Source organism: Stylophora pistillata, chromosome 12, assembly GCF_964205215.1.
Source record: "Stylophora pistillata chromosome 12, jaStyPist1.2, whole genome shotgun sequence".
Classification (NCBI taxonomy): Eukaryota; Metazoa; Cnidaria; class Anthozoa; order Scleractinia; family Pocilloporidae; genus Stylophora; species Stylophora pistillata.
The window spans coordinates 80,924-102,537 of NC_142530.1; the positions used below are offsets into that span (position 1 = coordinate 80,924).

A 21,614-nucleotide genomic window follows, 5' to 3' on the forward strand; every position below is an offset into this window, starting at 1 on the left:
CTCTTGCCTGTGATGAGTTAAAAATCTGTAGCTTTGGAGCTGAAACAGAAGAGAAAATCATTGTCCAAGCTGAAGAGGTAAAGTCTGTTCAATTGATGAAGGTACTATAATTTAAAGTTTATTGAAATAATTAATAGTTCAGTTGAACTATGGTTTGACCCTATACATGAGAGTTTTCCTCGCTGAAAATGTTACATTCAAGTATTGTTTCAAGACTGTCTTATGGGAAGCAGGTGTTCTAAGCTAGAACAAGGTCCTTTCATACAGTCAACAACTGCCAGAATTCGACAAATTTCTTAATTACTGGTAGCTAAACACATGTAGAAGTAAAGAACAACCCAGCACAGGAGTATAAAGGGGTTTTGGGAGACTTTAAGGGAAACTTTGACAAAAAGTTTTGTGCTGAACTTTTCAACTTACTAGCCAAGTGGCCAGTGACATCTTAGATGTTACAGCAATTTTAGTTTGTTTACTAGCCAAACTGGCTGTTGGAAATCAGAAACCACTAGCCAAAACTGAATTTCCACTAGTCTGTGGCTAGTTGGCTACCATTAGTGTGGAGCGCTAGAGGGGAGTAACCTTTTCATGAACTGGTATTCTTTCTAGGGGGAATCACCAACACTCCTAATCAGTTCATGATTCTGAAACTGAAATAAGCTGTGACAAGATAGGCCTTCTAGCTCATGAGGTCAATTTGCTATGGGTACAAACATGAAACAGGTTTGCGATGAACCAAATAGGAACAAGAGTGGGTAAGAGGGGAAAACTTATTACTCTTTCACTCCCAAGATTTCATTCATAATTCTCCTTACTGTCTGCTTCACAATTTCTATGATCTAAGTTTGGAGAATTTGGTATTAGCTTAACTTATAATCCCTTTATCAATTGGTATTTGTCTTTATTCTCATTACTTGTCTGTTTGATATAGTGTTGATACAGTAAGGAGAAATTCTGTCTTGGTCACTCATGGGAGTTAAAGGGTGAATGTAGAATAAGTTGCTGATCACAAATCTAGTTTTGGCTAACAATGACATGGTGAGTTTTGAAAATGTTTATTTGGCAATGTTTGAAAAATACTTTTCAGGTGAAGCTACTCACAAAGTATGCCTTGCTAGTTGACTGTCAAAGAAGAGCCGGAAGAATCAGGGATGCACTAAAGACTGCTTCAACTGTGGTCCTGGTAGCACTGAAAACAGCCTCTGATGCCCACACCCTAAAACAGCAAGTCAGACAATGGGTCTCAGTGAAACATGAGCTGGTGAAGGATCTACAGGAGGGAGAAAAACAGTCTGAGAGATGCAGGTTTGCAATAGAGTTCAAAATAAATATTAGTATTTTGATGTCGATTAACTTAAAGCTTATGAGTTTTAAGCAGATGTCAGATCATAATGTGTAAAAAAAGGTTACAAGAACTCCAGAAAATTGGTTTTAATTTGTTTAAACTTGATCAAATACATGCATGTTGTTTTCATAATCAAACAGAACATACATACATGCAGCAAATATAAGGATTATTCCATGAGAAGTGCCCTCAAACGATTTCTATTCACAAGTTGCGATGCATCAGAAAAGGGAGGAGTGAGTTTTTTATGCATTGCAGCAAGTGAATAAAAATTATTCAAGCACTATCATAACATAACCGTTGAAATGTGGCAGATTCCTCACCTCAATACACCAAAATCCTAGTTTTTGGCTCGTTCAAGGCTTCAAAAGGATCAGATCAAATTAATTTAAAGAGGGAAGAAAAAAATGGGGGGAATTCTAATATTTTTAAGGTTGACTCTGGAGAGATAAGGCATAGTGATAAAAAAAGACAAAATGATATAATCATTATGGTGTTGAAGAATTACATAATTAAAGTAAGATTGAGTAAATTGGAAACTGTCTGAAGAAATTTCTTTGTTTTTTTTTCTTTTCAGAACCCTATGCAGTGCATTTGCAGAGCAAGAAGATGCAAAAGATGTAGAAGGAAGCCAGCTCTGTTTTGTTTTGCAGGAAGAGCTTGCTTGTTACAAGACCAAAAGGTGACAAAAGACTTTCTTTTACATTCTGACTTCTTCTTATGGTTTCCTCTTTCATAAGTGAAGTACAACTGTACCTTCCAAAATGTTTGATTGAATTGTTCCAAACTTTTTCAGCTATGACACAGCAGTAGAGCAAATTGCTGTCATCAAACAGTTGAGAGAGCTGTACGTTGTTCACAAAGATGAGTTTCACTATGCATCAGCTGCATTAGAACTTGCTATAGCCCTGCATAGCTTAGGAGAGGTAGACCTTGAAGAAGAGAGGTAAGTGTCTTATCCTGTATAGGTTTAATGGTTACCAGCTGACATACAGGCCAGGGCTGTTGCTAACTGTCAGCTGCTGGTGAAATTTGGCAGAAGAAAAGTGGAAGTCGGCAGCTGGATTTTTGGCCAGCAATCACCTGGTAAAGCACAACCAGCCATTCCAAGTTTACACACTTACAATTATGTATGATGCGCGATCCTTGCAGTAGATAGTGCTATTTAAGCAATAGTGAAAATCAGACCTGAAAAAAACATCAGGCCTGTATGGGATTGGAACCTCTGACCTCTGCGATACTAGTGCAGCGGTCTACCAATTGAGCTAACAAGCCAACTGGGAGCAGGCCGTTAAGTTGATTCGTAATAAACCCGTGAAAGTGATAAATTAGATACAAGGAAATATATGAAGTTCATATATTTTGAACTGTGGTATGAGATACGTATGATGCACTATCCTCGCAGTAGATAGCGCTATTTAAGCAATAGCGCTACAGTGTATTTAAGCAATAGCGCTATCTACTGTGAGGATTGTGCATCATGCGTATCTAATACCGCAGTTCAAAATATATGAACTTCATATATTTCATTGTACACTTACAATTGTTCACCGCCTTTGAGCCACCTCACTTGAAATTTCAGCCAGTAGCCTAACTTCTCAGCTACCAGCCTGAAAGGCCTAGTGCTGTTGGACAGGATGTTAGTCAATGGCAGGCAGGGCTCCAATTTAATTTTTGGATCACTAACCCTTCGGGTTAGTAGACATCTTTTTTACTAACCAAATAATAAAGTTTGGTATCCAAGCTCACAAGTTACGATATCTCAAATATTGAACATTTTGATAATAACAACTAGGACAAATTAAAGAGTAGCTGAAATTGCATAGTGACCTCAAAAACGTAGACAATTATCCACCTATTTTATTTCCCTCTTGTTTACCATGATTAGTCAAGAACAGTACATCTACAGCATTCTCTAAAAAGAGTTAAAGTTGACTTAACAACTTGAGTATTCTAAGTATTCCTCTGAGAGTCGGGCCTACGTGCTCTTTGCCCTGAGGTCTACTGATGTTTAAATATGTTAGAAAATTTTACTCACCATGTCGGGTTAGTTGGACAAATTTTTAGTAACCAAACGTTGAAAATTACTAACCATTGGTTAATGGGTTACCATTAATTTCGAGCCCTTGCTTGTAAATCCACAGCATTTAAGTTGCTATTACCAATCCATACTCATGGTTGGAATGGGTCAGTATGAAACTAGAGTGGGTTGCCTGAGATCAAAACACAGTGGCCTTGGTTAGGACTCCAAAAGAGTCCTCTTAAATTGGAGTTCAGCATGGTAACCATGGATTGACCAAGTCTCCTATTAATTGTGAAGAATTTTTATCATCTTCTTATTGAAAGGACAAAGTTGGTCATTCAAACTGTCAGTTACTTTTATTAAAATGAATCTTTACTCAGCAGACACCTTGATGGGCAGGGACAAAAAAAATTGATCCCTTTCAAGTACATCAAATCTGCATCAAAAGAAACCTAGACCTGCGATGAGCAGACACTGCAGGGCTCGACACTAATAGTAGCTGAGTTTCTTTAGATCTGCACCGCAGTACTGTCAAGAAGCTGGGGAGACTCTAGAGCAGTTATTGGACTCAACAGATAGTCAGGATGAGGAGAAAAACATGCATTCACGTTTGCTGGATAGACTTGGTGCTGCATATTTATGGCAGGCTTTGCTTGAGCACAAAGATGCAGTAAATGAGAGAGCAACTTCAGCAAGGCCAGAGCTTTCTGACAATTATGAAGGAGAAGAGGAAAGTACTGGAAACTTTTTTGATTAAGATCTGATCTGACAATTTGATGACCCACCCAGGTCTCAAATTTGGATTTCTTGAGGTCGTGCTGGCTGCAGGCTATCTTTTAGGCCACTGAGTGTGCCTCCAACAAAGAGACGCACTGGGGCAAGAAGTTGATTTCAGTTAACTTGAAGTCTAGAGTGAACATTACTTATACAGATTTTATATTGTTCCTTGTTCAACACATTTTCAGGAACAAATTGTTGTCTTTGATGAAATGTCATGTGCCTGTTTTACAATAGACATGAATTTTGTAGTCAGTTTTTCTACAACAACATACTGTACCTGTATGTGTACATGGAGGACCGTGCAGAAGGGAAAGGGGCCCTGACATTGCACCTCCGGTGCATCCCCAAAAGCACCTCATTCCCTCAAAATATCAGACTGTCAAATGAAATGTTGGTGTAACTTTTCAGATAGAAGATATCTGCCTGGAGCAACCATTTATGGAATCACTTTGTGCAGCTTTGGAAATGTGGACGTCACCAAGGACCAAATCACTGCAACAAGACACCAGTGCAAAGGTAAATGTTTCCTGGAAAAAGCATTTTAGGGCTATGTAATATATTTTTTTACTTTAATTTCCAAAACATTAATATTTTTTCACTGGCAGTGAGAATTCTTTATTTGAAAACAAGTGAAACTTTAAAATTCCAAGAACAGTTTTCTTTCATGGGGAATTTGTTGTGAGAACTAAATAGGTATCAGCTTTTGATACTTTCAGACGTTTTACGATAGGTACTTAAACAATTTGAAAGATGTGCCATTAAAGATTTATGGATTACTAAAATTTAAATGCTGTACTAAGTCTGCACTCAAACAGAGTGCCCACCCAGCCCGAGGTTATCCTGGTTTCCATTGAATTCACCCTTTAAATCCCAAGACCTAATCACTAATTCTCCCCTCTAGCTGCTACACATTTCCTTGTAAATAAGTTATAAGAGTTTGGTGTTAGATCAAGAGAACAACTTCTACATGATAAGTTCAAGTATTCTCATTACCTGTTGAATCATGTATGGGCTTTAAAGGGAGAAGATACATGTTTAAATCATTTCTGGGAGTTAAAGGGCTAAGCAACTAGGCGTATGGCTACTCCCCCAAGATGGGATGCTAGTCCATTGCAAGGTTATCCCCTTCCCCCAGCATTTTATCACTTGGCAGGCTTTTCATCTGTACTCCTGGTTACAGAGAGGCACGTGATAGAAAAGAAAGCTGTGTTTTGCCCAAGTGGACACAGCAAAATGACCCAGCCAGTTCTCAAACCCAGACCTCTTGACCCGCAGTGCAGCATACTAACCATTGGGTTACTGCATCTCCCACTGTATACAATACATTTAATCTTGCATGAATGTTATTCTCACTGAATTTTTTTTTTATGTTCTAGGTTGACCTGGACCGTCTTATTAATCCTGAAGAGACATATCATTACTTGCTTATCACCGCTGAAATGTTTGGGCTTTTAAAACAGGTGAAACCTGCTACGTACTTTCATTGGTGACGATTTGGATTTCCCACAGGCAATTAACTGTTCATGCAGTCCTGTCACAACATGACCATGGCAATAGAAATGTTAAAAAAATGTTTCGGTACAAGAAATGACAGCAGTTTTAAGAGATTTAAGTATTTGAAGGAAAAGGCTATCACTCAACAGAAAAGAATGATTTTCTCCAGTCAGGTCTTTTTTATCTCGACTGGGAAATTTTATACAGTGAGGATCCTTCCCTTTGTTATCAGTGGTGTAATGAATAATGTAGGTTCTGCATTGTTGGAGGTTATTACAAGATAATTTGGTTGTATCAACTTGGTTAATAAATATTAATTGGCCGCAGCAAAGAATTTCTAAAGCTGATATTCCAAGGTTAAGCCCTTTATCAGAGCAAATGGTGAAGGGTTAATACTTGAAACATCAGCTTCAGAAATTCTTTTCAGCATCCGATTGGCATGTACATTATCAACTCAGCTGATGAAACCAAATTATATGTACTTATAACTCTCCCCCCCCCCCCCATCTTCCCCATCTGATGCAGCACAACATATGGGTATCTTCAAAAAATTAAGCGTGTGGGAACATCTTCCATTGCACCACTCCCTTCCCAGGATTAACTCTGCTACCCTTAGGCTTAGGCAAGTTAAGCCAATAATTTATATCCGCTTTGCAATACTGAGCGTTTTAAAAATTCTTTTATTAATAGACTTGGTTTTAAGCATAACTTGGCTGTAAGTAATTAATACACATTTTAGCCCATTACACTTTATATGTAACACTTGATATGTATTTTATCAGTGAAACTATTTACTATTTTAATTTACAACAGTTTCCCATCAGAATCTTACCCCCTTTATTCATTCAATGAATGAATTGTTTTCTTGCAGCCCTTAAAAAAAGCTAGTGCTCTTTGCATGGCTGCCAGTATATCCCAGTCAGTTGGTACCAAAGATATGCTGGATAATGGATTGTGTGCCCTAAGTGATGCTGTTCACTCATTGTGTGACATTCTGGACTTGTCACATGCTTCAATTATTCTGTCTCATACAAGTAACCTGGTTGATAGACTTGAGCCCTGCAGTACTTCATGAGTTCAGTTCTTGTTGGCCAAGAGTCACTATTTGCTAGTCACAGGAAAGGTATGAAAAATCAAAATCATTATTAACCCTATCACTGCTTTAACTAACTCTACTTACTGTCTGCCAAACACTTCTCGTGATGTAAGTTTGGAAAATTTGGTATTGGATTAACTAAATACTCCTCTACAATTGATTTTTTTCTTTATTCTCCTCACTTGTCTGCTTGACATTGTACTGATGTTGTAAGGAGAATTCCTGTCTTGGTCTCTGACATGGGAGTCAAAGGGTTAAACAAGCATTCATCATGCAGGCATACATGTATACGTGGTACTCTAGCTCCATGTTGGTGATTTTTCTTTGTGCTGAAGAACTTGGAATAGCTTTAGGCAAGCAAACTGTGGGCCAGCTAGCCTCTGAGAGCAGCAGGGAAATCCAATTTGTATAGTAATCACATGATTTTGAGTGCAATTTGGAATAAATAAGCACGAGTAAATTTTTTCAAAGACTAACAAAATTGCATGAGCCCATAGGGTGAGTGCAATTTGTGATCTTTGAAAACATTTACAAGTGATTATTTATTCCAAATTGCACGAGAAAATCATGTGATTATGTATTAATAATATACATGAAAAAATACGAGGTAGCTTCTCATAACTACGTGGAAGAAAAGTGCATGCATCACGTGCAAAAATAATTTATTGAAATCCTGCAAGTGACATTGACCTTGACATTGACATTGACATTGACCAATTATTCTGACCAATCAGAATGTCTGGTTTGTTTCTTTCTTTGCACTGAATTAACCCTCTTCTGTACTGAATTAACTCTCTTCTGCACTGAATTAACTGAAAACTGCGTTCATCTTAACCAATCAGAACTGAGAAATTTTTTCATGTATATTATACAATCTACGGTATAGGAGGAAATACCAATTAAACAGGTCTATAATAGGCAGTACGTGTAAACATGGGATTGTTCAGTTTGTGATGTGTGTGTCAGTCGTGGTTTTCATTGATTAATGTTTAGTATTCGGAAGGGGAGGTCTCCCTGAAGGAAGCACTGCAGAGTGACGTCTTCACACACAAGAGTTACAAGTCCCACCTGTTGAAAGCCAGATGGAAATCAATTTGCTGTGAATATGCAATGCTCCCACCCACAATCCACAAATTTAAGATAATAGTTGGTAAGTTCACTCTTCTTCTTTGGAAATTCCTCTTTCCAAAACTTAGATCTACTCTTCTCCACAGTTATTCAGTAACTTTTTCGTAATGGAAATGGGAATTTAGCAGTGGATATTCCATAAGATGGCTCTTCTTGTCCACTGATACTAGGTCTAATTGGAATTTGGAGTGTTTGTTTTTGGAGACCCCTAGAAAGATCCTTGGAGTAAGGAAGAAAACTAACAACAAACTCAACCCACATGTGACACCAGGTCCAAGAATTGAACTAATGGGAGGTGAGTGACCTCACCACCGCCCAATCCCAGCTCCCCAATATTGATTTTTTATTTCATTGTTTTCATAAACCGTCGCCAAGTGACCTGTGAAAATTTAGGCAGACTTAGTACCAACAAAACAGTCTGTTCAACCAGATAATTTTTGATCAGTGAATCAATTCATGAGTTTATGAGTAATTCCCAGGTGACAGTTATGTTTTTTAGTATTATCATTGTTGAGATCCTCTACTTGGTTCACTGACTCCTGGAATGGGCTATGGATGCACTTCATAAACTAACACAAATGGCTGAAGAAATCTTTGGTTTAGATGCGTTTTGTACTGGCAAACAGATACACAAGCAAAAGGAAAATTTGTTGGGTAAGGTGATTGAGGAATTTTTGTTTCCTTTTATTCTTGACACAATTCTGCAGAGCCCTGCTTGCAAAGTAGTGCCCCTGATTTCTATGAGCTTCTACTAGGGACAATGTGTTCTGATGACTGGGATAATACAGGGGTTTCATTAAGGGCCAGGCACCGGGCAAATTGACCAGTTGTGAGGACGGTTTTGCCCACCTGATTTGACGGTCTGGAGGAAAGTTTATCTTATAAAGAAGTTCAGTTCAAAGAGTTTTGCCCGCCTGTGAAAACCAGTTTCCCTCCTGCAGAAAACATTAATGAAGCCCCTGATAATATATACCTAAATCATGTGGTTGGCAATACCTTGCAATCCTAATTCAGGCTTTGAGATAGAGTTGTGCTTGTAATTGGATGTGTTATTATCCTGATTAAAATATAGAGAAAAGTGCAATCAAACTGGCCTGAAACATGGGAGAGTTTTCTTCTGTTTTATTATTAAACTTTTAATCACATATTTTGGCATCTATTCCTTTTGTTTGTGCAGATTTGCTAGCCACATCAGAAAGTTCTGGCCAAAACCTTTCTAGTTTGTCAATCCTAAATGACTTGCTCTCATCCCTGTTACAAGTTGGTCAGCTGTTGCTCATCAGGGAGCTGTGAGGGAAGCTTTGAGGCAGTTTGTGGATGGTGTTGCACTAGCAAGGCAATTTTGCCTACCATACAGGTGATTTATTAATGTTTAGTAAAAGCTCTGTTAAACTTTTGGACCCACACTAGATCAGAAAGTCAAGGAGCATCAATCCAAAATTTTAGATGAGAGAATTTTGAGGATAATATTAACTGTCCTTGTCTGTTACTCTTAGACATCAAGCTGTTACCAGAACAGGAAAGAGAATAAAGTAAGATCTTAAAAATTGTTTGCTGAACATGAAGTTGTGCTGAAAATGAAGGGTTAATTTCTTTTGTTTTATTCCCCTGATGTGAATTCAACATTGAATTAATCTGCTGGTAATTGGTAAATTTGCCTTGTCCAAACCAGCAAAACAGTTATTTTTCAAATTTTTTTCTTTTTTTTTTTTGTTTGCAATTACGGCAAATGTATAAACAAATTTCATTTCAACTTCTTATGTCCCCATAGAGCAAGATATCTTAGCTACAGTAAAGATGCCAAAGGGGAATTGTTTACCTCTAAAGATTAATTTGGAACTAGTTTTTAGAAGACTCATCTAGACTACAAAGATAATGGCAAAGTTTACATCCTTTTTGTTAATTTAAGTTGAAGTTTCAACTCAGATTAATTAAAGATGACTTCACTGACTAGTGACCAGGGATATTTTCAATTGAATCCCTGTGGTTTTGTTATTTTAGGAGAATAGCAAAGGATTTTTCTAAACCTTTGGTATATATGATAACACCTTTGCTTGTGAGTACTTGTAGCTACTGTTGCATTTGATAGACTTCTATTTGTTATGTATACAAAAGAGAGAGATTTTTCGTGACCTTGTGAAAACCAGTTGGATGCTTTTACCTCTTAGACATGGCACACAACTCTCCGTGTTTACTGGTATCCCCAATTACTGTGGCACTAAGTGACTCAAAGTTTATCTGCTCCTTTATATGGGATGCAAAAACAAGGAACTAGAACCTTTGATGCCAGAACAAGGAACTAGAACATGGCTGCCAGAACAGGGGATTACAGAACAGGGAACTAGAACATGGATGCCAGAACAGGGAACTACTGTAAGACATGGGATGTCATAACAGGGAACTAGAACATGGGATGCCAGAGCAGGGAACTTAATAAATCTACAAGTAGATTTCTCTTTATTTTGTTATTTCCTTTTTGTCTGTTAGGAAAACAAAGGAGATCTGGTGAAGCTTGCAGAACGTCTTTCCTCCTTGTCACTTGATGACTCTTCAACTAATACTGCTCACCAAAAACTGGCTGCCCTGGTCAAGACTTGAAACATCATGAAGTTTTCCTTGTGTGCAACTTAGAGATACAAACGCGGTCTCTTCACTCCTTAAGAAATTTCCCTATTGCAGAACATGCCTAAAGGTACATTATAGTTATTTTACAAGCAATAGCGAGCTTTCAGCTGTGTTATGCAGCCAAACCAGCTTCAAAGAAAGTGTTTAACTATTCAACTTTCTCAGGATTGGTTTGTAGAACAATGTGACTCTTATAACAGGAGAATATTTTTTTCTAGCGAAATGTAATTATCACTAATTTAACATAATTCTTTAAGCAAAATGACTTTGTTAAAAACTTTTTGTTACCAGACCACCTCATTTGACTCTTCCCAATTCTTCAGCTCATGCTACACATAGATGATTACATTTGCCATGAATTTTTAGTTCCTTTGACAAGTAGAACTGAAATTTAATTTGTTACGTTGAGCAAATAATGAATTTTGGCGATAATCCTATAGTGTGATATTGACAAGGTAAGAAATTAGAATTATTGTTTTCTAGAGTGGACTGTTTGCACTTTGGAAACCTTCACACATCCAGTAAGCAAGGACAGAGAACTGCTGATCTGCAGGGTAAGGGCTGGCTGTGATCCTGCTGTGGTTAAGATTAACACAACATCTGGAGAAGCACAGAACAAGGATTGCACTGTATGTCGATGTGTTTGTAACAACTTGGTTATATTGCGGTTACTCTGTTGTTGTATTTAGGGAGAGTGGACCTCTCACCTCTACGTTGGAGGAGGTAGTAGATTACAGTCAGTTGAGATTCTGTAGTGCAGGTGTAAGCTTTGTCTAAGGTCACCATGAGGGGTTTTTGGGTAAAACACTGAATTCTCACAATACCTCTTTATTCTAGAAGATCACTAGAAATATGTCTGAGCAAACTGTCTGGATATCTGACAAAACACTGGGGATAACCTGAGCTTACTAGTAGATAATTTCTCATTTAACCACTAGAAAGTCTGTAACTAATGATAAAAGCACAAGAACAGGGTTGGCGAAGTAAATTAACCTAATTAACTATTGACTGAAACAATTTATTTTGTAAAGGGAGACAAAGTTGTTGTGGATCTTTCAAAGCTGTTCCAGTCTGGTGTATTGGAGGAATTTACAGACATAATGAATGACAGCATCAAAAGCATGAATATTAACAACACAACCGAGTGGTGGACACTAAGGACAAGGCTTGACAGGAGAATGAAGGTGATCAACATTTCAACTCTCACGAGCCATGAATGTGTATCCTCTCCTATGACATAACTGAAAGTCTAAATTGTAATAATTATGGTCATTTCTTTAGAACCTTTTGGAGAAACTTGAAGGTTCTTGGCTTGGAAGATGGAGAGGAGTTCCTCTTGGTCAGCCTATTGATGAAGAGTATTGTGAATCAATAGCATCCTTAGCCAGAGAGTTGGAAGAGAAAGTTTCAATCCTGTGTGGATGCCGTCCTGATAATCATTTGCTTGAAGTATGTTGTGCATGAATCAATCAGAGTTTCCCGAGTTATAAGGATGGCAGATTGTATGAAAAATGTTTTGTCCATCAATCTTTGTTATGATTTGTGTGCCATCTTTGGTGCTTGACCCAAAGATGACAATTGAAGTAGCAAAACCTTGCATAGTAACCGAATGGGAACTAGGGATGGTTGAGTGGCAAGAGCACTCACCTCCCTGCTGTTCCACAGGTTCAATTCCCAGACCTGGTGTCATATGTGGTATGTGGGTCGGTATGTCCTTGCTCCAAGGGTTTTTGTACAGGTTCCTTGGTTTTCCTCCCTCCACAAAAACCAACATTTCAACATTTCACTTTAAACCAGTGGACAAGAAGAACCACCTCATGGAATGCTGCCAGCTAAATCCCATTGTCATTATTAATATTTTTATTAGTAAGTGTCCTTTGTTTGTTGTAGGTCCTCATAGATTCGTCATTTTGCTTGTCAAGAAAAGAAACTGCTGAAGCACTGATTGAAATTACTGCCATGGATGCTACCTTACCTTCTTTTGAAAAAGTAAGAACAAGAAAATTTTGTTGCAATCAAAGAATTCATAATCAAGTGTCTAGAGTAAGTTGGAATTTCACTGCTTTTGTCAAAGCAAAGGGCTAACTCTTCACTCTAATGAAGGGCTTAAGTCAGATTTAGCAACTACTTACATTAACTAAATTGTAATTTGGTCCACTTGTGTTTCCCAGACATAGCAACCCTCTGGTTTTTTTCTTCTCAACCTGTATTGGAATAAGCTGTTGTGATTATTTTTGTTTTGATTATTTCGTGTTCGATAAAATTGCACTCTATTGGTTTATCATCATCAATTGCCTGACAGGAGAATGTGTTTAGTGTTAGCTACTAGAGACAAAGGGAGGTTCCTCATCCTTGGCCCTTAAGTAATCATCTCTCATTTCATGATCTCTCACATTGCATGTTTCAGCTACTTGATGAAGTTCAGAACCTCACTGACAAGCTATTTGAAGATACAGACAAGAAAAGCTGCATAAACAGGTTCGAGGGAACATAAAGGTTAATTTTCTTTCTCACCTTCATTACTTGTACTCTCGAGAAATTATTGATGACAACAAAATTCCTTCTCAGGTCTGGAGGTCACTCTGCAGAGAACATTCCTCGTCATCCTGTAATCCTAACTCTTGGAAAAGTAAGAACCAGCTTTTTTAGGTCTTACATTTGTTTAGTAATCAGCCATTAAATGTATTCTAGCTCTAGCTCTGAAGACCTGAAAACTGAACAACCAATATGTGGGTTCTTTGTAAATAGATGTTGGTGAACTGTCAAGGAATCAAAGTTTAGCCAAACACAAGGGTGGGAGGAAAGGCATCCGTAATTGACTTACATTCCATATTAGTTTAAAAAGTGGTCATTTGCAACATTAGTGTAATGGGTACTGGTTGCTCACCATTATATTCAAAGTGTTCAGACACTAAAGTAGATTTATGGGCATGCACAGATATGCTGTAATTGCGAGATGTGTGCCTAAATTGTGGTTGCAGTTCTTACTTATCAACTCATTCAGTATTGGGACGTACTCTTCTACAATGTTTGAAACCAGAGTCAATTTCTGGCATATCTATAAATCAAATTGATCTGTATTTTATGATTCATAGGATATTCAGCATCTTCCATGGGAAAGCATACCCATCCTGTTTGACCAACCTGTGACAAGGGTCCCATCTCTGCAATTTCTTTTTTCCAAGGTACACATTTCATTAAGAGGTCTTTGAAAGTTTGAAGACCTGACTTGTTTCTCAAACAACTGTCATGTTTTCTCCCAGAACCATATTGATTTTTATCTCTGCTATGCTGTCAACAGTGGAAAGAAATTTATTTTAATTAATTATAACAACCCTGATGCCCACTGATTGTGTAAACCATGGTTTGGGTTAGACCTTGTGTAAAGAACTGGCTCATTTGGTTTCTGGAGCATAATTCTCCCTTACAATAATGGTTTGTAATTTTATGAAAAGAAGTTGTGATCTGATACAAAAAAGTGTTTGTCATTTCATTATCTATTAGCCAAGGTAAGCATACAGGAAAAATTGTCAATTGATTGAATTGAATGAAGATCTTTTGAAATGTGGTTGCCTACCACAACAACTTTTGTGCCAGATTCTTAGCTTTTAATACCTTGATATTCATTGTCAGTTAGTATTTTTTTTCTGCATTTTTCTTGATAGTTATCGTGTCAAAGACAGTTGCCTGAGATTGATCCTGAGAAAACATTCTATGCACTCAATCCTCAGAATAACCTACCTAACACCCAGAAAATGTTTCAGAAGTGGTTTGAAAGGTAGAAAACACAAGCAAACGATTGAAACAAATGAAACAGAAGAAAGACCTGATGTTGTGTTTCTTATATATTAAACTAGGCTATACAAGTTGATAGAGGTAACACCAATATATTATAAACTGAACAAATAGATTCAATGTTGCTGTGTGTCTGTTTAGTAATAGATCACAGATGACATCAAAATGTTGTAAGAAAAAAAAAGTGACACAGGAAGCCCAGCCAAGTGTGTCACTGATTTTGGCATTTTGGCAGCATGTAATGGTTTTAAACAATAAGAAAGCAAAATGTTGTTGATGGTGACATTACTCTTGCATCTGTTTTTTAATAGATCACAAGTACAAACCAATCAAAATGCTTGTATAATCCAGCGTATATGAATAATTGTTGTCACTTGCAGCGAAGATGGATGGCAAGGTATCACAGGAAAGGCTCCCACACAGGAAGAGTTCAGGAGTGCTTTAACTGACCATGACCTGTTCATGTGAGTTACTGTAAAGGCTCCAGTAAGGGGCCTATTGGCCCACACAGCCAACTAGGAGTATTACCACTCACCCCCCCCCCTCGACAATTCGGCAGAAGCCATTTGTCCTTCTGGGTGAAGAGAGGCACTGTGAGAGTAAAGTGTTTTGCCCACAAACACAACACACTAACCCAGCCAGTACTCAAACCCAGACCTCTCAACCCGGAGTCCAGTGCACTATTCTAGGGTCTCCCATCAGCTTTGACTGTCCATGATCTGTTCATGTGAATAACTAAAAGCACTCCAGTAGATCTCCTTTTAAATGGGCCCCCTCTGTCAAGAACAGCAAGCTTCTGGTATGCTTCCTATCTCTCATCAGCCTGCAATTTACCCCTCTCTCTCTTCCCAACAAAAACTGTCATGTACTGGTGACATTTTCCTCCATTTGAGAATGTCGGCTTCCATCTTTAAACATTACAAGTTCTCTACCAAGAAATGTATACAACAGATCAGGGGGAATATAAAGAATTTGGCTCTTACAAAGTTTTTGAAAAGAAGGTTCCCCTCACACCCCTCTGATATGCATACCTCTAAAATAAACCCTAGTTCTGAAACCCTGAAAATTGCTAAGCCTGCCATTGACAAAGTAGAAAATTTAAAAGGTCGTAGAGGTTGGATATTTGCAGAGCTGTCAGTGCTGAAATACTGAGAATCATGACTCTTAAATGTTAAATGAGTTGACTAAGATAGAGACAAAGGTACTTTGGGTTCTTTTATACATACTTGAAATTTTGCTTGTGTGACTAATTAGGTTGGATGACCCATGTTATTATCATTCTGATATGTCTGTATCAGTTACTACCAGTAATGATTTATGTTACATTGACTGAACTATATGCAAATTACAACTGAAACAGGGGAGATGGTGTTTTTTTATTTATTTTAGAAGTGAAATCAGTATCTATGACCCTTTTTATATGACATTTGATGCTCTTGCGTGAGTTGCAGTTGCTTAGCTGCTAAACTGGGTCCATAATACAACTGTTACACTTATTAAGGATCATATTTACTGTAGGTGCTCTCAACCAATACATCGGTTGACATAATTATTTGTCGAGAGTCAGTTAACATTTGACCGATATGTTGGTTGACATTTGGCTGACAGTCGGTCAATGTATGGGTAAAGATATTGACCATCAACTGTCGACCAAGTCTCAACCAAGTATCGGCCAGCTGTGAACCAACCATCAACCAAGTGCCAACTGACTATTGACCAAGTGTCACCCAAGTGTTGACTGACTCTCAACTGATATATCAGTGGAGAACACCTGCAGTAAACATGATCCCATACTTATTAGTTCTAGATGCGATAAACATTCAGATAAGGGTATCTACAGTAGAAAGTTTTATTGTTGTTGTTGCTTTAATCATCGCATCAATATTCTTTCTAGATATTTTGGTCATGGCACTGGGCGTGAATTTCTGCAGGGTGATGACATTCAAAGGTTGGATTGTCGAGCTGTTACTCTGCTTATGGGTTGCAGTTCGGGAAAACTACAGGTTAGTTTATACCTGACCGTGAAGGAAAAACATTATCACATAATTGTTGTTGACAAACCAACAAAATGCAAAGGAAGTGTCCAATTGTCGGGTTCAGATGTGTAGTTGGTTGAGACTAGGCATGGGGCATATAAGTAACCACTCTATTTTAATTCATTAGGTTGGTGGAGAGTGTGAGCCAAGGGGGATGGCCTCAATCTATCTTCTGGCAGGCTGGTATGTCTTTGGCATTCATTTCTTGTGTGTTAGTTCCCTTACAAAGTCTTTTACTGACGTGCTATACTGCAGGTTTCAACAGCTTTTTGCTTAAGCAGCTGTTGATATAGTAGTGGGTAGCTGTCCTTGGAAAAGGGGTCCTAAGGCAAGACTTAAACATGAGAGCCAGCTCGCAGGCTCAACAGACAGCAGTAAGAGGACTCATGGGCAGTGATAGACAGCTGATAACCAGCTTTTATTGAAACCTCTGGCTCTATTTGACAGAGCTCAACACTAACTTTTCAACTTACTAGCCAAGTGGCCAGTCACAACTTAGATGTTATGACAATTTCAGTTTGTTTACTAGCTACACTGGCTAGTGAAAATCGAAAAACACTGGCCAAAACTGAATTTCTACAAGTGTGTGGCTAGTTGGCTACCATTAGTGTCAAGTCCTGATTTGAACCCAAATGTCAACTGCTATTGACCTTTGTCATTGGGAAACTCGTATAACTTTGCTTTCCTTATAGGTTGGGCACTCCCTTTTCTTGGACCAGACCCTCAAGGAACTAGTTATTCTTCAAAGACCATAGCTCTACTCTATGGTTCACTGTATAGATATGTAGCATGTAATCTATTTATAATGTATTCACTTTCAGCCCAGCCATCGTTGCTAACTTGTGGGATGTTACTGACAAAGACATTGATCGCTTCAGTGAATTGCTGCTGAAACAGTGGCTTCAATCTGGGTCTTGTTTCTCGTTACCACAAGTACTAAGCCAGTCGCGACAAGCTTGTAAACTGAAATATCTGATAGGAGCATCTCCTGTACTTTATGGCCTTCCAGCTTACACCAAGGAACAGAATGGTTAACCAAGGATTATATACTAAAATATCTCTAGTTCCAGTAAGCAATAGCAAAGTATTTACCATACTAGTGCTGATTGTGTGGCAAAGAGGACAAGCATCGTGCAGAGTGTGTTTGGAAATGGTAGTGCATACAATTTTAATGCTGATAGAGCACTTAACTGTAGACTACCATATGCAATAGGTGCTAAATCTACATGGGCTGAAAGTACCCGATCAGTTTAAGCAGAGCCAGTTTGTCATACTTTGTCCCACAATCCTGTTAAGTTGTACAAGAAAGAAACCCATTTGAAACAGAGAGGGACATTATCTTTTTTTTCCTGTTCTACTACAGCTCTTATTCTCTATCGCACTAACTTTTTTTTGAAATCATGTCAGTACCAACATATCCAAGGAATACATAACAAAATTTGCTTTGTCAAATAACAAACCAAGGTTACAGTTATTAACTGTTTGTAACCATTTTACCATGTTATATCATCAATTGGGAACAATTTGAGAAATGTGTCATCTGTATATTAATGTTTTACATTGGCAATTAAAGTTTAGCTTGCATATTAAGGGCATTTCTCTGATATCTGTACCAATTGTGAAAAAAATGGAAAAGGATACAATTCATAACAGAATGAATTCCAAGAAGGTACCTAATAATTTTAGTGTCAATATTTGTTTTAATAATTGAGCTTGAAATGATGATGATGGTGTTGTTGCCTCAATAAAGTCTAATTATTCATGTAAATATATAGTTCCAGGTTTCCTCTCAAATGTGTATTTTCATTAATTTTGTCGAAGTTAATGCAACAATATAAAAGCAACCCTTTTTTACTTAATTTTAAAGATCTAAAATGAGTTTCTCCTTGGAAATGCAAGTATTCTTGCTTGAGTGTCAACCTCGATTTTAAAGATATATCTTCATATGTAGCTGTGAAAATCAGGCAAATGTGCATTTTTGTTGATTGTTGAAAGGTTTGCTATGGTGAAAGAGAAGTAGTTTTCAAGCAAACTTCATGAAAACAAACGGGGAAAGGAAGAGGGGGACCAAACAAACAGAGAAAGCCCTTGGTTGACTTTTCAAACCCTTAAGAGTAATCAGCATCTAATATCTCCACACAGTGATACTGCTGAATCATTCATTAGGATCATGAGAATAAAGGAAGTTATCTTCAACCTAAGATTTGATTGCTAAACAAAGGAAATGTATAGAGAGAAATGTGGAGAATACAGATACTGAAGTCAGGCTTGATGTTCTTGAATTACAATTTTTTAGAGTCCTGTTTTGTTTTCTCCAAGATGGGTATGGACACATTTGTGTGCATGTGAAGAATAAAACAAAGTGCTCAACAATTGTAAAATATTAATTAGTATTCTGTATCACATTTCATACTAACTAAAGAATTAAATTTGCCAGTTTATTTATGTTTTGCACTAACAGTACAAAATTAAATTTCTGGTAGTTTACCTGTCTGTTTTTAGATCTTTATTGATAACAGGAAACACCCACTGAAATGGCTGTTTTCTATAGTCAATGCTGAGCTAACAAACTGCTTTAACCCTTTACAGGCATTAAATGGGATTTCACACAGAGCTTCCCCATTTTTGCCAGACATTTGAAAGGATGGCTGCCAAGGACTTTAAAAAACAGCATAAAACCAATCAGCAAGCCTTACCCTTAAAACCAAAGTCTATTTGTTCAATGGGTGAAAAACCATATCCAACAGATACATCGCAATTCAGTGTAGAATGGTTAACAAAACACACTCCGCTACCCGCCCAGTAGAGATTTATTCTGTGAATAGTACTATCCAGCCTTTGAAAATCCAGGAGAGTTACTGTTGAGATTTCAGGAGTGAAAGGGTTAATACTTATGCTTTAAGGCCAGTGATAGACCACCGAGGTGGCAACTTCTTGCAGTCACGCAATGATCAAAATGTTAATCAATAAAAAGAAGTTTCAGTAGATCCTGAAAACAACCACCCTAAGTAACTTTGTGTATACATGTACTCGACACCTTGGCTATATTGGGCATGCTGTATCAAAATAGTGCAATGGCAAAAATAATACTGTTTGCTGAGCGGTAAAGAAATTATTAATCTGATCCCTTGGTGAAGATTATTGAACCACCTGGAATGACCAGTGGTAACGCTGAGGATGACTAATACCCCATTGACACCAAAGCCTAAACATGCTTTAAGGCTGTTTTGTTAAACATGGTTTAACACAACAGCTCCATAGAAGCTGCTCAAATCAATATTTGGTTAACTTCAAATGTGGCACATTGAAAATACAATTTAGGAATTGCTTGAATCTCGTGGAAAATTTAGTTTTTCAGTTCTCTGCTTCTGATTTTTATTTAGTTAAACCTGGTTTAACTAAACAAGTTTTCTGGTGTGAATGGGGTATAAGTTACAAAATGAATTCATCAAGTTGATGCACAAATGTTTCAACTGGCCTCAGATATGGCAATGTCTGTCTTTTTGAAGTTAACTACAGATGACATGGACCAAAATTTACTGTGTAAAAGTTTAGAAATTTTTTTTGTAACTTACACTACAGCAAGCACCTAACAACTCGCTGACACCCTTTGATCAGAAGACCACTTTCCTTTCATTTTGCTTTTGACATGAATGGATGAATGGTATAGTAAATAATGAGGCCATTTGGCCCCATTTAGCCTCTATTAAAGGTATATCTAACAACAACAAACATATGAAACATATGTATGAACTGCGGTTATGAGATGTATATGTGAACGATCCTTCGCAGTAAAGCACTATTTGAGCAATAGTGAAAATCAGACCTGAAAAAAATTTCAGGCCTGCACGGGATTCGAACCACTGACCTCTGCGATACTAGTGCAGCCCTCTACCAATTGAGCTAACAAGCCAACTGGGAGCAGGCCATCAAATTAATTCGACATAAACCCGTAGATGATAAATCAAACAACAACAAACATATGAAACATATGTATGAACTGCGGTTATGAGACGTATATGTGAACGATCCTTCGCAGTAAAGCACTATTTGAGCAATAGTGAAAATCAGACCTGAAAAAAAATTTCAGGCCTGCACGGGATTCGAACCACTGACCTCTGCGATACTAGTGCAGTGCTCTACCAATTGAGCTAACAAGCCAACTGGGAGCAGGCCATCAAATTGATTCGACATAAACCCGTAGATGACCTGAAATAGACCTGAAATCAGACCTGAAATCAGACCTGAAATCAGACCTGAAATCAGACCTGAAATTTTTTTTTCAGGTCTGATTTTCACTATTGCTCAAATAGTGCTTTACTGCGAAGGATCGTTCACATATACGTCTCATAACCGCAGTTCATACATATGTTTCATATGTTTGTTGTTGTTTGATTTATCATCTACGGGTTTATGTCGAATTAATTTGATGGCCTGCTCCCAGTTGGCTTGTTAGTTCAATTGGTAGAGCGCTGCACTAGTATCGCAGAGGTCAGTGGTTCGAATCCCGTGCAGGCCTGAAATTTTTTTCAGGTCTGATTTTCACTATTGCTCAAATAGTGCTTTACTGCGAAGGATCGTTCACATATATGTCTCATAACCGCAGTTCATACATATGTTTCATATGTTTGTTGTTGTTTGATTTATCATCTACGGGTTTATGTCGAATTAATTTGATGGCCTGCTCCCAGTTGGCTTGTTAGCTCAATTGGTAGAGCGCTGCACTAGTATCGCAGAGGTCAGTGGTTCGAATCCCGTGCAGGCCTGAAATTTTTTTCAGGTCTGATTTTCACTATTGCTCAAATAGTGCTTTACTGCGAAGGATCGTTCACATATACGTTTCATAACCGCAGTTCATACATATGTTTCATATGTTTGTTGTTGTTTGATTTATCATCTACGGGTTTATGTCGAATTAATTTGATGGCCTGCTCCCAGTTGGCTTGTTAGCTCAATTGGTAGAGCGCTGCACTAGTATCGCAGAGGTCAGTGGTTCGAATCCCGTGCAGGCCTGAAATTTTTTTCAGGTCTGATTTTCACTATTGCTCAAATAGTGCTTTACTGCGAAGGATCGTTCACATATACATAAAGGTATATCTGTTTGCATCAAGCCAAATTTCCAGACATGGGGAGTGAAAACCTAATCATTCGTGACATCTCCAAGTCACCTTTAACAGTACTTTTGTCTGCCATTCTCCACACCTAGAGCAACTAGTTTACAAATAAATTAGCATGGCAAAACAACCTATTCTTCCAGAATTGCCTCGCATTAAAATTGTGTCAACTAAAAGAATA

General features: G+C 37.8%; 1 protein-coding gene and 1 long non-coding RNA gene across 8 annotated transcripts in view; both read left to right on the forward strand.

The window, feature by feature from the left end:
• The first annotated feature begins 7,728 nt into the window (after nt 1-7,728).
• Nucleotides 7,729-10,142, forward strand: LOC148718314 (uncharacterized). 4 transcript variants are annotated; one of them, XR_015994182.1, is made up of 5 exons: nt 7,729-7,885; nt 8,363-8,517; nt 9,041-9,220; nt 9,360-9,395; nt 10,032-10,142. It is a non-coding gene; the product is annotated as an uncharacterized LOC148718314 (long non-coding RNA). The 4 variants fall into 4 exon arrangements; XR_015994181.1 differs by lacking the exon at nt 10,032-10,142 and adding an exon at nt 9,865-9,920 and having other exon boundaries at nt 8,350-8,517; XR_015994184.1 differs by lacking the exon at nt 10,032-10,142 and adding an exon at nt 9,865-9,920.
• Nucleotides 10,143-10,414: 272 nt separating this feature from the next.
• LOC148718315 (separin-like) overlaps nt 10,415-21,614 on the forward strand; it is a 60,674-nt gene continuing 49,474 nt past the window's right edge. The window contains exons 1-13 of one of the 4 annotated variants that reach the window (XM_088741637.1): nt 10,415-10,555; nt 10,972-11,117; nt 11,520-11,672; nt 11,770-11,937; nt 12,379-12,477; nt 12,896-12,966; nt 13,057-13,117; nt 13,584-13,673; nt 14,154-14,266; nt 14,664-14,747; nt 16,178-16,286; nt 16,447-16,502; nt 17,141-18,087. In XM_088741637.1, the coding sequence (XP_088597763.1) occupies nt 10,546-10,555; nt 10,972-11,117; nt 11,520-11,672; nt 11,770-11,937; nt 12,379-12,477; nt 12,896-12,966; nt 13,057-13,117; nt 13,584-13,673; nt 14,154-14,266; nt 14,664-14,747; nt 16,178-16,286; nt 16,447-16,502; nt 17,141-17,354 (1,374 nt within the window). In that variant the 5' untranslated portion in view covers nt 10,415-10,545 and the 3' untranslated portion in view covers nt 17,355-18,087. Of the gene's footprint in view, nt 10,556-10,971; nt 11,118-11,519; nt 11,673-11,769; nt 11,938-12,378; nt 12,478-12,895; nt 12,967-13,056; nt 13,118-13,583; nt 13,674-14,153; nt 14,267-14,663; nt 14,748-16,177; nt 16,287-16,446; nt 16,503-17,140; nt 18,088-21,614 lie in introns of those variants that run through there. The other 3 variants (XM_088741639.1, XM_088741636.1, XM_088741638.1) reach the window with 3 other exon arrangements.